Raw genomic sequence first — 16,898 nt, 5'->3', positions numbered from 1 at the left:
AAATCCAGACTGAAGCTCAGCTCTCGTTTAGCCTGACAAAAAGACCTTCTGAGGCTTTGCAGTACAGGTAATCCTTCCTTACCATTGCCTCATTCACCTGCTGTCCTAAGTTACGACGGTGCTGAAAAAACAGGTTTACAACCAGACCTCAAACTTGTAGCATTACTGCATTCCAGGGTCATGTGACTGCCATTCAGGTGCCTTCACACCTGTCTCAGCTTCCTTCAGTCACATGATAACCATTCATGACCTTCTTACAGGGGTCGGCTTCAAAAGTTTTTGCAAGGGCTTCTCTGCCCGGTTGCTGGGTGGGCGTGGCCATAGTGGGCGTGGCCTAGTCGGACTCCTGCACCATGGCGGGAGAGAGTGTTTTTGCCTTCCCCAGGCTCTGGAGGCTTTCCTTGAGCCTCCGGGGGGGGGGGACTCCCCAGGCCCATTTCTGGCCTTCCTGAATTTCCAGTAGGCCCGTTTTTCAATACAATACAATACAATAGCAGAGTTGGAAGGGACCTTGAAGGTCTTCTAATCCAACCCCCTGCCTAGGCAGGAAACCCTATACCGTTTCAGACAAATAGCTATCCAACATCTTCTTAAAGACTTCCAGTGTTGGGGCATTCACAACTTCTGGAGGCAAGCTGTTCCACTGATTAATTGTTCTAACTGTCAGGAAATTTCATCTCAGTTCTAAGTTGCTTCTCTCCTTGATTAGTTTCCACCCATTGCTTCTTGTTGTACCCTCAGGTGCCTTGGAGAATAGCTTGACTCCCTCTTCTTTGTGGCAGCCCCTGAGATATTGGAACACTGCTATCATGTCTCCCCTAGTCCTTCTTTCTATTAAGCTAAACATACCCAGTTCCTGCAACCCTTCTTCATATGTTTTAGTCTCCAGTCCCCTAATCATCTTTGTTGCTCTTCTCTGCACTCTTTCTAGAGTCTCCACATCTTTTCTACATGGTGGCGACCAGAACTGAATGCAGTATTCCAAGTGTGGCCTTACCAAGGCATTATAAAGTGGTATTAACACTTCACGTGATCTTGATTCTATCCCTCTGTTGATGCAGCCTAGAATTGTGTTGGCTTTTTTGGCAGCTGCTCCCCGAGCCTCTGTGCGCCCTCTGCACTTACCTGCACTTACCTGCATTCAATTGGGCCGCTTGGGGACTCTGGGGCGGGGGGAGAAGTGGGCGAGGCCAGCCAGGAGTTGGATTTGGGAGTTCCCCAAACTGCACAGAATCTTAGCTAGAGGTTCTCCCGAACCCCTACAAGCCCCCAGCAGCCCACCCCTGCCTTCATAGCTAGATTCAGAGAAGCAAAGGCAATGGGGAAGGTGGCAGGAAATCACAAGTCATGGCCCTTATGTTGCACTGAACAATTACTCAATGATTTGCTTAATAGCCACAGCTAAAAGTGATAACATAAGTTGGGCACATGTTGTTTCATTTAACAACTGTATTGGTTAGTGATGGAATTGCCAGTCCCAGTTGTGGTGGTTAAGTGAGGACTACCTGTACCACACAGCAGTATCTTTATCCAACCTTGCTGTGCCAGAATGATGCCTGTGTGTGATGATGTCATCGCTCAAAGAGTCTTGATTTGGTCTCGTTTTGTGAAGGCTGATGCAAGTCCACACATTGGGGCAGTTTCATGGTGAATCCTTACTTATTTCTTATATTGTGTGTAAAAGGCAGCCCAACTTTGTAATGGCTCTGGGCAGCAAAACATAAAAACACCCAGCAATTGCAGATGATAAAGAATTGAAAAACTACAAGTGTCCAGAAACAACAAACAGCTTTCCAGACCCTTTAGCCCAGTGGTGTCAAACTGATGGCCCACGGGCCGGTTAGGTCACATGCAGGCCACGCCCACCCCAGCTCCGGGAATGGGGAGAAAGTGAAATATCACGTGATGGCAATGTGATGTTTTCAGTTTGACACCCCATGCTTTAGACCAGTGTTTCTCAACCTTGGCAACTTGAAGATGTCTGGACTTCAACTCCCAGAATTCCCCAGCCAGCTAAAGAGAAACACTGCTTTAGACCCTTTTGAGATAAGAGTCAGAAAAATCTCACGGGGGATGATCTTCCAAAGGGTGAGTGATGAGACATCACAGTAGAGGTAGTCCTCAGCTTATGACCACAATTGAGCCCAGCATTTCCTCTGCTAAGCAAAACAACTGTTAAATGAATTTTGTCTACTTTACGAACTTCCTTGCCACATTTGTTAAGGGAATCGCTGCACTTGTTAAGTTAGTGACACAGCCGTTAAGTGAATCTGGCTTTCCCATTGACTTTGCTTGTCAAAAGGTGATCACGTGACCACTGGACACTGAAACCATCATAAATACAGGCTGGACAAAATTGTGATCATATGATCCCAGGGATGCTGCAATGGTTTGTAAGCGTGAAAAACGGTCATAAGTCTTTTTTTTTCTCATTGCCATTGTAACTTTGAATGGTCAGTAAATGAATACCCCAAATGTGCTTTTTCAGGAAGCAACTGGACTTGGTTTGGGGGTTGTTTTTTTTTTTAAATGTTTCACTTCTCATCCAAGAAGCTTCTTCAGCTCTGACAGATAGTGGGCAAGTGGGTAGCCTCCTGAAAAAAACACTTTTGGGACAACCATGACCTGAATCAGTGGTGCTATTTAGCAGGTTCTATCCAGTTCGGTCGAACCGGCAGCGGTGGTGGTGGGAGGCTCCACCCATCCGCCCGGATGTCACAATTTTTGATGCTCTGTGATTGCGTGCGCTGACATTTGTGAACCAGTAGCGAAGGTAAGTTGATTTCACCCCTGACATGAATGACTGAGAATCTCTACAGACTTTTCACTAAATGAATTGTTGTTAAGTTGAGGTCTATCTTTATCATCAGGCACCCATCACTGTCTGCTCCCCTGCCTCTCCATGGACACACCTGGTCCCACAGCAATGCTTCATGCTGTCAGTCCACAGTAGTCAGCCCATACCAAGAACCAATCTTGCTTCATTTTGGAGCATTATCGCCACCTAGCGGTTCTGGGAATTGAAGTCCACATATTTAAAGTTGGTGAGGTTGAGAAATGCTAGCGTATGCAATAGTTGGTAGAAACAACTTTATTACAGCATCTACTGCAACGTAGCTTAAAATGCAGAATAACGTATATAACAAATGTTAAAATAATAAAGAAAAAAAGAGCCAAAGAAAAGACGAAAATCACAACAGCATCAACACAATATTAGAAGACCGGGAAAAATAAAATGGATTTTGCTTCCACCTGCAAAGAAACTATCTTTCTGAGGAAGACATTCCAATATCTAAGGACATCTTGGCATCCATTTGCAGCACTTCAGAATAGGAAAATGCAGATGGCTTTATGTTTTGGGTAACAACATTGTGGAAGGTTTTCTTTGATGGCACCAAACTGTGAAGGCCTGATAGATTGTCTAAAAAACGATAGAGGGGACCAGACTGGAGAGAAGGATCCCAAAGCAGATATTGCAATGCTTCATTGCCTACATTTCTAATCCAATAGCAGCAAGGAAAGATAAGCAAAGTCAAGAACCAGAACCGACATAGATTCTAAAAATACTCTCAGTGAGGTATAATCACAATCCTGAAAGCCTGCACAGTTTCTAGGATCCACTCTGGGTCGGTCTCTAACACCAGAATTTAGTTTTCCAAGTTTTCGGAATGTGCTGGAGTCCATCCTTAGGGAATTTCTCTCTCACATTCTGGAGAAAGAGAAGTTCCCTGGTGATGGGCTCCAGCACACACCTAGAGTACTGCATCCAGGTTTGGTCACCACACTATAAAAAAGATGTGGAGACTCTAGAAAGAGTGCAGAGAAGAGCAACCAAGATGATTAGGGGACTGGAGACTAAAACATATGAAGAACGGTTGCAGGAACTGGGCATGGCTAGTCTAGTGAAGAGAAGGACCAGGGGAGACATGATAACAATGTTCCAATATTTGAGGGGCTGCCACAGAGAGGAAAACCTATTTTCCAAGGCACCCGAAGGCCAGACAAGGAATAATGGATAGAAATTAATTTAAGATAGATTCAATCTAGAAATAAGTACTCTTCAACATCTTCATCAATGATTTGGATGAGGGAATAAATGGGGAACTCATCAAATTTGCAGATGACACCAAGCTGGCAGGAATAGCCAACACTCCAGAAGATAGACTAAAGATACAGAAGGATCTTGACAAACTTGAACTTTGGGCACTATCTAATAAAATGAAATTCAATGGTGAAAAGAGTAAGGTTCTACATTTAGGCAACAAAAATGGAATGCACAGGTACAGTATAGGTGGTACCTTGCTCAGTAGTAGTAACTGTGAAAGGGATCTGGGAGTCCTAGTGGACAACCATTTAAATATGAGCCAGCAGTGTGCAGCAGCTGCCAAAAAAGCCAACACAGTTCTAAGCTGCATAAACAGAGGGATAGAATCAAGATCACGTGAAGTGTTAATACCACTTTATAATGCCTTGGTAAGGCCACACTTGGAATACTGCATTCAGTTTTGGTCGCCACGATGTAGAACAATTAATCAGTGGAACAGCTTGCCTCCAGAAGTTGTGAATGCCCCAACACTGGAAGTCTTTAAGAAGATGTTGGATAGCCATTTGCCTGAAATGGTATAGGGTTTCCTGCCTAGGCAGGGGGTTGGACTAGAAGACCTCCAAGGTCCCTTCCAACTCTACTATTGTATTGTATTGTATTATAAGGAGAACTTTTCTGACAGTGAAAACAATCAACCAATGGAAAGCTTGCCTTCAGAAGTCGTGGGAACTTCATCACTGGAAGCTTTCAAGAAGAGATTGGACTGCCACTTGTCAGAAATGGTGTGGGGTCTCCTATAGGACTAGATGACCTACAAGGTCCCTTCCAACTCAGTTAATCTGTTAATCTGAGTCCCAAAGCTTGGAAGACTAAACCTCTGGTCCCGGTGACTGGCCCAGATTGGATCTACAGCATTATCCTGTATCATTATCTTGTATATTTGCCTTCATCCTGCATAGTTTCTCTTTACATCTTATACTTAACAAAACCAAGAAGGGGGCATTATTTTGAGATTCCCCCACCCCCACCCCCTGCGTTTCCCTCTTCCCCCACTCTTAATAATTCATTGTTCCCTTTCCTCTTCCCAAGGCCGTATCTACATTATTTCACATCTGGATCCTCTCTAGGTCGCAGGGTAGGAGAGTGCAAAGCGTTTCATTTGATCTATTTGAACTCACACCGCAAATCCCACAGGAAGCATGAAAGTTCTGTTTTCAAGGGCAGGAAAGGTTCTGAGCAGCCGTTTTGTGCTTGGAATGGACGGTAAATAACAGTTTTGTGCTGCAAATGGGACTTCAGGGGAATGTCATGCTCAGAATGGTTTGACACACAATGGTTGTATACACTGCTGTTCAAGAAATGGTGGTTTCCTTGGCACAATCTTGCAATAGGTGAACAGATATGGCACCCTTCTGTATGCTTTCTTACCCATTGGGGCAATATTTCTCAAGCCGGGCAACTTTAAAGAGGTGTCGACTTCTTTTCCTGAATACTCCATGATGGCTGAGTATGCAGGAATTCATTTCAAACCTCTTAAAGTTGCCAAGTTTGAGTCATACTTCGCTAGAATTATTTTCCTTTAGTTCAGGGGTGTCAAACTCGATCTCATTGAGGGCCACATCAGGGTTGTGCTTGACTTCAGAGGGGCGGGGAATGGGTGTGGCCGGGTGGGCGTGGCCAGCTCAATGTCACTCGTGTCAAGGGAGCTCCTGAGCTCCGTTTTCAGCTGCGACGGCATCCTGCAACCCTCTGCCAGTGAAAACGGAGCTCGGCAGGACCCGTGTGCAGCCCTCCCGCGCTCTGTTTTTGCTGGCAGAGGCATCGCGGGCCAGTCTCACTGTTTTCAGGGTGGCCTCACGGGCCAAATCTAAGCACCCCGTGGTGGGCCGGATCTGGCCCCCAGGCTTTGAGTTTGACACTCCTGCTTTACGCCCCTTGTGTGTGTTGAACTACCACCAGAATAACAGAGTTGGAAGAGACATTGGAGGTAACAAGTTGTCGTAAAAACTTGAGGGCTACCTGTATTTCATTCCCTTGAGGTGCTGGAGGAGAGTTGAGGAGTATTATCCTAACAGTTCCAATGCAGGGACATGTCCAGCCACATCTGTTTAATGCAGTGAACACCAGCCCAGCTGCTCCTCCCCATCTTCTTCCCCCTGGTCCTGCTTTAATCTGGCAACCATTTGCTTTTGCTTTTTCAAGAGTCCCAATTGTTTGCATACTCCCCTTTCAGCTCTACATCAAGCTGCCTTTTTACAAACCTGAGTTGGGAGGGAGGGGCCTTTCTCAGCCACCTTCCAGATGGCAAGTTTCTCCTCCTAACACCATTATCGTGATCTAATATTCCCAGCGAACAGACGGCAACGCAGCGTTCTTCTCCATCTTTTTTATCAATTTGAAATGTAACTAAGTTTGACGGAAATGTCTTAAAGGATATTTGCACCAGAACTTGACAATGAACACTGGGCCTCTGGGGCCATCATCAATAGCACCTAAAGTTGCCAAAATTAAATAACGGTTAATTAAAAACGTCAGGATGATTGAAATTGGCGAGATTTCATGGCACCGATAAGATTTTCAGTTGAGAATATGAAGAAACCTAGATTAGGACCTACAACAGTTTTCTGAGGTTTGGGTGAGCTTGTGAGATTTTGGTCCTAAGTGTCTATGGCAGGGGTGTCCAAACTTGGGAACTTTAAGACTTGTGGACTTCAACTCCCAGAATTCCCCAGCCAGCCGGCTGGGGAATTCTGGGAGTTGAAGTCCACAAGTCTTAAAGTTCCCAAGTTTGGACACCCCTGGTCTATGGAGATTCTCAATCGTCCAGAGGTCATGGTTATCCTAAAGGTGCTTTTTCAAGAGTCAACGGGACTTTCTGGTTTTTTTTTTCTTTGAAGATGTTTTGCTTCTCATCCAAGAAGCTTCTTCAGGATGAGAAGCGAAACATCTTCAAAGAAAAACGAGGAAGTCCAATTGCCTCTTGAAAAAGCACCTTTGGGTTGGCCCTGTCTATTTTTGGGGAGGTACCCACACTATTGCATGATTGTGTGCTGTAGGGCTCCCTACCCCAAAATGCCAATCTCTAGTTTACTTTGACTGCAACATTGAGTATTCAGGAAGGTTTCTGATAAAGAGGTATAAAAATAATCTTTCTTTTCACCAAAATACTTCCTCCAAGAGCTGCTTAGTTCCTCTACCGCTTTAAATTAAACTAACTAATAACCTGGCATTGCCTGGGTATTTATTTATAGTGGGGAATGTCCGGACCAAATGTAATTTCTAATGTTGGATTTTCACCCTTACCAGAGGGAGCCCCCTTGTGGAGTACTGTGAAGCCATTACTATGGCAACTCCACTGTGATGTACAGTAGAAGCCATTTTATGGCACAACAGGCTGTATCTTAACAGAACATACACCTCGAAGGGCTTTAGGGGTGTCATACCCCCACAGTATTTTTCTCCAGAGAGTAAGTCACCTGTGTACCAAGTTATATATATATAGAGAGAGATAGATCAAACATTAGCCATTTTGATTTATTACCTTGCAGGGCTACATGGAAACAACAGGAGAGACCATCCTCTATGCTTCTTTGATGATCCAGCCGAACAGTGCAGTATGTAGAGACCTTCTGTTCGACCAGCCGAAGGAGCACCTCTACGTCATGACTCAGTCAATGGTGAGAATAGATGAGGACCTGTTGATAGAGATGAGGAAAAGCATCATATGATGATGAGAGAGCTTGTTCTGTTCTGTTCTGTTCCGTTGTGTTCTGTATGGGGCATGCTAAATCAGTAGAGTAAAAGAACCCAGTAGTGTCCAAACTGAATCCTCAGCCATGATGTAAAAAAAGATGTTTAGACTCTAGAAAGAGTGCAGAGAAGAGCAACAAAGATAATTAGGGGACTGGAGACTAAAACATATGAAGAACGGTTGCAGGAACTGGGTATGTCTAGTTTAATGAAAAGAAGGACTAGGGGAGAAATGATAGCAGTGTTCCAATATCTCAGGGGCTGCCACAAAGAAGAGGGACTCAAACTATTTTCCAAAGCACCTGAAGGCAGGACAAGAAGCAATGGGTGGAAATTAATCAAGGAGAGAAGCAACCTAGAATTAAGGAGAAATTTCCTGACAGAACAATTAATCATTGGAACAACTTGCCTCCAGAAGTTGTGAATGCCCCAACACTGGAAGTTTGTAAGAAGATGTTGGATAACCATTTGTCTGAAGTGGTGTAGGGTTTCCTGCTTGAGCAGAGGGTTGGACTAGAAGGCCTCCAAGGTCCCTTCCAACTCTATTACTCTATATTTTATATTCTATAACTAATGTATCCCACTTCAGACCTTAACAAAAACATTGCAGAAGAAAAAAAAATTCTGCATCTAAACATTTAAGGATACAATCCTATCTTTTACCCATACCCAAGAATATTTGTGATAGGACTATAATAGGGTATTGGTTCCAAGCAAGCGTGTGTAGGATTATTCTGTCTTAATGGCACAGCTGTGCACCGATATTCAGGCATAATTCCCTTTTAAATGCTACAAAATTGGCTCCTGAAGAAAATGGAAGCTATGAGACTGAGTTCTAGTCCTGCCTTAGGCATGAAAAACCAGTTGGGACAATCTCCCTCTCTCTCTCAGTTCAACCCACCTCACTGGTCTCTTGTGGAGAAAATAATCATAGGAAAGTGTACTTTATTAGGTATGCTTGCTACCTTGAGTTATTTCTAAAGTAATAAAGGCAGAATAAAAACGTAATAAATAAGAGTTAAAAAAATCTAATAAATAAAACAGTATTCTAAATATTAGAGGTGTACCAAATGATTTGGAATTGATGAAATCTTTATGGCCTTGCAGCATGTGGTCTTTCGGCCACATTTGGTGATTCAATGTATTTTTCATCCTATGTTCCCCAAAGGAAAAATTGTTCCGACATTCTTATAAAATGGAGCTATTGGTGTAATAAAGCAGGGATGGCAAGTATAGCTCCTTTCTGGCCTGTGAACTTCAACTCCCAGAATTCCTGAGCCGGCCATGCTCAGGAATACTGGGAGTTGAAGTTCACAGGTCGTAGAGGGGCTGTAGTTACCCACACCTGTAGAAAAGGATGAAAAATACGCATCCATGAATAAATATAACAAAGTCGTAATATCCAGATGATTGTTGAAGATTGGAAGCTCCTGTGCCAGAAGCAAAGGCTGTGTATTAATTTAGTTTGACCTATGGAGTTGCATTTCATTTTGAAATAAAATTGAAAATAAAGCCACGAATGTAGTACAAGATCTCAAGAGAAATAAAGCAATGTAGAAATAAGGTTTACAAACCTTAGCTTAAGTTTTGTGGAACAGCTGGAGAAAATCAACTTAAGGAATTGATTGCTCTGATATGTGGCATATCTAAGGCGTGCAAATGTGTGTGCCCATAGAATAAAATACAATAGAAGCATCTATATTTAATTAGAATTTGATCAGCAGTCTTACAGAAACATCCTTGTGGAAATGAGCAAGAATCATTTATTTGGTAATAAGTATTTGGTACTCTTTTTTAAAACAAGGGATGTCCTTGCTTGCAACTTGAAAGACATTTAAATATAATCATGGCCTTTCAGATGTTATTAGCCCACTGATGTTTGGATGGTTGCTATGGAGACTTCAGATCATATACCTTTGCCATGTTTAAAGTGGCATTTACTCAGGAAATAAGAGCATTAAGCTCAAAGTGAAATAAAGATGTAATCGTAAAATGGATATGGATTTAGAAAAGGGACCGGTCTCACAAACACACTTTCCTTTAATTTATCTCTCATCTTGTTACCTGTTTTTTTCCCAAGGACTCCAGGACTTAAGACTGATTATGTAACTATACTTAAGAATGAGCATACAAACATGTAGGCATTAAACTATCTAGCACCTATGGACTGCAGTCCATTTATTTGCAAATCAGCCCCATCAGAGTAAATGCAACATTGTCAGACTTTGCAGGCCCACAAGAATCCAGAACCTCTAATAAATAATTGTTACTGACGAAATTAAAAAGCCATAGCCAAAAAAAGTTTTGGGCAACTGCTGGATTTCAAGAACAACCTCTCTATATAGAAACCATCATCAAACCCACGTGTGCCTTTTTCTCCTTCCCACACTACGTAAGGCCTTCTTGGCCTTTCTTTTGACAGGGCTGGCCAGTTGTGTCTGGCTTTTGATTTTTACAGTGGTCAAGATTTGTTACGGTGTTTGTTATTTGTTTCTCTGGCGTGGGTGAAGTAAAACTCTCACTTTTGTCTGCAACGCACAATAGGGCCGTGCAAGGCTTTGCGCTCAGCACCAAAACAGTGCTTTGGAAAATGATGTGTGTTTGTGTGTGTGTGTGTGTTATGTGGGTCTAGTCTGCATTTTTAAAAAATTGTTGTGTCTTTCTTGATGAGTGTATTCTATTTTATTTTTCTTTATGAACACTGGGAGCATTTGCACCAAAGACAAATTCCTTGTGTGCCCACACCTGACCAATGAAGAATTCTATTCTATTCTATTCTATTCTATTCTATTCTATTCTATTCTATTCTATTCTAGTCTAGTCTAGTCTAGTCTAGTCTAGTCTAGTCTAGTCCAGTCCAGTCCAGTCCAGTACAGTCCAGTCCAGTCCAGTCAAGTCCAGTCTAGTCTAGTCTAGTCTATATTCTATTCTATTCCCTTCAAACTAGGTATCAGCCTCCCCAGTTGCTGGGTGATCATGGGACAGGTCCAGAATAATGTTAAAGAGTTATAGAAAGGTGCTGTGTTTTGAACTCATGAATGTTGCAAAGCACATTTTTAGGAATTAGTTCAAAGGGCCCCATTTCATAGCATTCATGAGGGCTAGGGAGGCAGAATTAATGTTAGCTTTTTAATTATAAAATGGTTCAGACAATACTGTACCTTAGCCAAAAAGATCAGATAACTGGTTGGAATAAACCTAGCAGATGAAATTGTCCTCTATCTAAGAATCTCCCCCAGTCCGGTGCCATTGATCGCTTTCTGTTTTTTATCAGCCCTCCATCAAGTTTCTCATTAGGAACCACTAGCTCTGTGTCCAAGCCAATTAGGAATTTCAACCTTGATATAAATCCAATGCCAGAAAATTTCGTCGGAGCCCCCACTCTTCTCGCCCACCGATTTTGCAAGCACCCTCCTTCCTGGTATTGCTGTAACTTTCTGGATCTTTGATAATTTTCCCACCTGCAGCAAGCAATGACAGAACTGGGCAGGCCTGGATATATTCTGCATATTTAAACTAAGGCTGTTGTTTTCAGTCAGAATCACCTATGAAAAACAGAGCCTTTCGATGCAGTAATAATAGACCTTTCATTATTAAAACAGGAACTACTCCAAAACCAAAATTTTAATATGTGGTTTTTGAACCAAATACATTTATACACAGATATGAATCTTAGAACTTTTAATAATGAAAACAATCTGCTTCTGCTTCTAACACGGAAGGAAGTACAGGTAGTAGAACCACTATTAGGATCAGAATTTTGGTTGCTAAGTGATGCTTTCATTAAGTGAGTCATCATGTGACTAGACCCAATTTTATGACCATTTTTACTGAGACTGTTAAGCGAATCATGTGGTCGGGAAAGTGAATCACACAGTTGTTAGGCAAATATAGTTTCCCCAGCTTTGTCAGAGTTTGTTGCAGCGATCACATCCAGAAAGCACACACAGGTAACTGACTCAGCAGGATTCATTAACTTCTCTTTATATATAGTACAGTGGTGGGTTGCAGGCGGTACGGTCCGGTACGGGCATACCGGAGCCTGCCCGGAGCACCGGGTACCTTTCTGGTACAGTGCTCCAGAGGGCTCACCTGCCCGCCCGAGCTCCTTATCTGTCCTTTAAGCTTTTGGTGCTTCCGCGCACACGCATAGCACATAAGGTGCTTGTGCAACGCTCCACCGAGCAGCTGGAGAATCACAGAGGCTTGCGGAAGCATCGCAGGTAGGTACAACGCATGGGTGGATGTCTGCGCACACCGCACCCATCCATGTGGGCAACACCGGGCCCGTTCCAACCGTACCGGGATCCGGAACTCACCACTGATATAATATAACTCATGAAGTAAATATACAATACCAAAAGCAGTTTTTTCAACATGGTAGTAAATACAAGCAAAACACAGGCAGAGAACAGTTTCAGTTTCAGTTCAGAGCTCAGACTAGTTTTAGTACAGAACAGTTGAGCTAAGCCTCACCCAGGCTCCTAGTTGTCTCCAGCAAATACTGTTTCAGTTTTCAAACAGCCCTCATTGCCTGACTCGGTTGCCATGTCTCTTCCAGTCATGAACTCTCAATATACTGATAACTTTACTTGTCAGAAGCCAGCTGGAAAGGTTGTAAACTGGAATCGGATGACCGCGAGGAAATTGCAACCATTGTAAATATGAGCCAGTCGCTTAAGTGCCTGAATTGTGAACGAGTGATTGTAGGGGTGGGCAACAGTCGTGACTTCGAGAACGACCATTTTTCCTGAGGCTGTCCTAACTTTGAAGCATTGTTAAACAAGCAGTCGTCAATTGAGGAACCCCTGTAGTGATACATTATCAAAATGAATTGATTAAATTCTCTTCCCCTGCACTTCTTCAAATGACAAGTGTTGAGATTAAGGGAAATTAAGAAACCATTGCCCATGTCCCCAGGATAATAGAGCAATAAAGGTAAAGATTCCCCTGCACATGCATGCTAGTAGTTTCTGGCTCTAGGGGGCGGTGCTCATGTCCGTTTCAAAGCCAAAGAGCCAGCGCTGTCCGAAGATGTCTCCATGGTCATGTGGCCAGCATGACTCAATGCCGAAGGTGCATGGTGCAGTATTACCTTCCCACCGAAGTGGTCCCTATTTTTCTACTTGCATTTTTATGTGCTTTTGAACTGCTAGGTTGGCAGAAGCTGGACAAGCTCACTTGTCCAGCTCACTCTGTTATGTGGCGCTAGGGATTCGAACTGCCGAATTGCCGACCTTTCTGATCTACAAGCTCAGCGTCTTAGCCACTGAGCCACCGCGTCCCAAATAGAGCAATACAGACTCTTAATTTGGAAAGTGCTTGGGCTTTTGAACTGAACAGGGAATTCCAGGCTCAAGTTTCTGGTCATCTATGGAGGTCAGCTTCCAAAAACTGTTGTGGGATCGAATGAGGAGAGACCTGCTCTGTGCATTGTCTTGAGTTCCTAGGAGAATGCTGGGATTGAATTATAAAATGTCAAAATCCATTCTCTGCTTCTCTCTTCCAGTTGGCTAAAATCCCCGTCTTTGAATGTTCCCAGTTCTCCGATTGCAAGTCCTGTTTGGCAGTGAAAGACCCCTATTGTGGCTGGTGTGTTCTTCAAGGAAAGTAAGACCTCATTTAATTCATATCCATCTGCTTTCATATGGGCCATCTCTGCTGACTTCCAGAAATTAAAACAACATTGCCCAGAGGGTGAAGTAGATGCAATCCTAAAATCAACCCACCCCCTCCCCAAAAGTTTTGCTATAACTTTGTGCTGGGTGATTCTAAAGAGGTCCTTCAGGGGCACCAATGAGGATTTTGCAGAATCCTTTGCTCACATGCAGCAGTAGTCCTGAATTCGTATACAATGTTTTTGGAAGTTCTTGTAAACTGTAATTCAAGAAGTTGGTTATAAAGTCCCTGTAAATCCTAAACATTTGTTCCGTAATAGGCTTGGCAGGACATCGTTCTTACAATTTAGAAAGGACTAATTAAAACTCCTTGTTAAGCAGTGCATTATCTACTTCTGGAGATCATCTGAGGTTCCCAGACAAATTCATTGATTACATCTGTTCCTGGGATTTGGTAATTATGAGTAAATTAACCGAACAGATTCTAAATGGGAAAGAAGAATCACTTCCAAGAGCCCATTATCTCTTGTTTCACATACGGATGCAAACAAATGTTACCAGGCAAGAAACATAAAAGGAAATTTATTGAAAATGATGCCCCATTTATAATTTTCCAGTATTTTCTCAGCACTGTTTGGAGAATTACGATTGGAGGAAATTTCTTTTAAAAAAAAAATTAAATGGAAGCAGAAAAGTGTAATAGCAATTTTGGCCTTGTTTTCTGAGTTGCATTCTTATTTCTATATTATTTGCATTTATGTAGGTATAAGTAACATAAAGCACACATTAAAAAGCTTTCTCTTTGCTTGAGAACATTCTTTAAATGCTGGTTTCTAATGAGGGATCAAAAACATTACCGAGGATTTGGCTTTGGAACTAAGATCCAGTGCTAATGGTTAGGGCAGTGGGGGGCGAACCTTTTTCTCCTTGGGTGCCAAAGGCACACACACGTGCATGCTCGCGTGCCCACCCCCATAGTTTAATACCCCCCCTCCATACCGTGACCCCCGCGCATTCACATGTTACCCCCCCTCCGCCCCTCTGCAGGCCCTCCTTAGGCTGGAAGTTCCTTCCGTAAGAAACTCAAGACCCACCTGTTCCAATTAGCTGGCCTGGCCCAATCGCAATCATAAGTATAACCTAATCCTGACCTTCCTGGCTGGCATTTTAAATTTTTAAATTCTGGGGTATTTTAATTGGTTTTAATTGGTTTTAATTATCAGTTAGTTCATGACTATTGTACAGTGTTTAATTTGTTGTCTGGGGTTTTGTATTTTTGTTGTCTATTGTATATTTTATTTTTGTCTGTACACCGCCCCGAGTCCCTTCGGGGAGAGGGGGCGGTTTATAAATTTAATAAACTGAAACTGAAACTGAAGCTGAAGCCTGTTTTCCTACTTCCGGTGGGCCCAGTAGGCCCATTTTTCGCCCTCCCCAGACTCCAGAGGGTTTCTAGGAGCTGGGGGAGGGCAAAAAATGGCCCAACACACAAACCGGATGTTTGGGAATGGACTTCCAGGTTGCCCATTGGGCTGTTTTTCTCCCTCCGGAGGCTTTAGGAGGCTTCCCTGAAGCGTCCGGAGGGCGAAAAACAGCCCAACGCGCAAACCGGAAGTTCGGGTTTGCCCGTGCCATAGGTTCACCATCACAGAGTTAGGGAGTTTCTCCAAATTAAACCAACTTACGGATCAACCTCATCTGATTATTCCACAAGGCAGTGCTTCAAAACCTTAGCAACTTTAGGATATCTGGGCTTCAACTTGCAGAATTTAGGGAGTTAAAGTCCAGACATCCTTCTTATCTTTTTCTACCACCTTTTCTCATTGGTATCTTACGATTATATTATATTGTTGTTTGTATGTACACTGAGAGCTCACGCAGGTAGTTCTTGACTTACAACGGTTTGTTCAGTGGCCATTCAATTTCACAACAGCACTGGGGGGGGGAAAATGTCGCTTACGCCCATTTGTCAGTGTTACGGCCTTTGCAGCATCATGCGATCCACATTCAGAAGCTTGACAACTGGTTCGTACTTATGATTGTTGCTCTGTCCCAAAGTCATGAGATCACCTTTTCTGACCTGTTCACAAGTAAAATCTATGGGGAAGCTGGCTTACTAGGTTATCATCTGCAGGGATTCACTTAACAACTGTGGCAAGGAAGCTCGTAAAATGGGGCAAATGTCTCACTTAACAACAAAATTTTGGCCTCAGTTGTGATCGTAAGTTAAGGACTACCAATACACCGGAGTCAAATTCTGTGTGTGTCCAGTCACATTTGGCAAAAAAAAAAAAAAGTCTATTCTGTTCTGTTGTCTTCTTAAAGTTGCTAAGTTTTAGGGGCTTAAGCAAAGGGCTGAGAGCAGCATTCATTATTTTCCTTATCCAGGAAGTATATTTTCTGGGAGCAGCATGGATGTTTTCAGGCAACCCTATAATACAGTGATGGCGAACCCATGGCACGCGTGCCACAGGTGGCACGTGGAGCCATTTGTCAGGGCACACGAGGCGCTGCCCTGTCAGCTGAGTTCACCCTTTTTTAAAGCCATTTTTCGCCCTCCCCAGGCTCCAGAGCCTTTATAGGAGCCTGGGGAGGGTGAAAAGAGCCTCCCCTGCGCCCCCCCCCCGGAGACCCTCCAGAGGCTTCATGAGCTTCCCTAAAGCCTCCAGAGTGCAAAAAAACAGCCCTATGGGCAAACCGGAAGTTCAGGAACGGACTAGCGGTTTGCTCGGAGGTTCGTTTTGACTGCTCCGGAAGCATCCTGAAGGTCCCTCAAGCCTCCGGAGGGCTTCCGGGGGGACGGGGGAGGCTGTTTTCGCCCTCCCCAGGCTCCTATAAAGCCTCTGGAGCCTGGGGAGGGCAAAAAAAGCATGCAAAAATGGGAGGGAACACCTGTAGTGCATGCATGCACACTGGGGGGTCGCGCATTGCATTATGGGTGTGGCACACCTGCACATTACCCCACTGCGCTCCCCCCACTTATGGCACACGAGCCAAAAAAGGTTCGCCATCGCTGCTATAATACAATCGTCTCATTCAAGAGTCTCGTTGCTCTGCCTTTATGCGTGTCTCTGCAGGTGTAGCCGTCGCTCCGAATGCACCAGGTTCCATGTGGAAGAGCAGTGGCTGTGGGGCTTTCACTCTGCCCAGCAGTGTCTATCCATCCTGTCCCTGAGCCCCACCAGCATCAGCAGGGAAGAACAGAAAAATGTGAGCTCTGTGACCCGTAACATTTCCCTTTGAAGGCATCATGAGATGGCTCCTCACCCTCCGGTGACAGCAAAAGCCTGGGTGTCATGCACATATTTTACAGGAAGAGAGAACGTGGAGCCTATTTACGCTTTTGCTATTATTGCAAAATGCTAAATGGATGTTGATTATTGGATAACAATTCGAACCGAAAGATGCTTGTTCAGAACAGGTGGATGGAATAGAAGCGTGGCGTGGGCCAAAAGAGAAGAAGGGTGGGATGAACAGATAGGCGG

General features: G+C 43.7%; 1 protein-coding gene across 3 annotated transcripts in view; it reads left to right on the top strand.

Annotated features, from left to right (window-relative positions):
- PLXNB1 (plexin B1) overlaps nt 1–16,898 on the top strand; it is a 205,177-nt gene that overhangs the window by 108,485 nt on the left and 79,794 nt on the right. For all 3 annotated transcript variants that reach the window (XM_081947378.1, XM_081947379.1, XM_081947380.1), the window contains 3 exons: nt 7,594–7,722; nt 13,305–13,405; nt 16,491–16,623. In XM_081947378.1, coding sequence (XP_081803504.1) covers nt 7,594–7,722; nt 13,305–13,405; nt 16,491–16,623 — 363 coding nt within the window. The remainder of the gene's footprint in view (nt 1–7,593; nt 7,723–13,304; nt 13,406–16,490; nt 16,624–16,898) is intronic.

This window comes from Natrix helvetica (assembly GCF_964273705.1).
Source record: "Natrix helvetica genome assembly, chromosome: 1".
In the NCBI taxonomy this organism is placed as follows: Eukaryota; Metazoa; Chordata; class Lepidosauria; order Squamata; family Natricidae; genus Natrix; species Natrix helvetica.
This window is presented reverse-complemented; position numbering and strand designations above follow the sequence as displayed.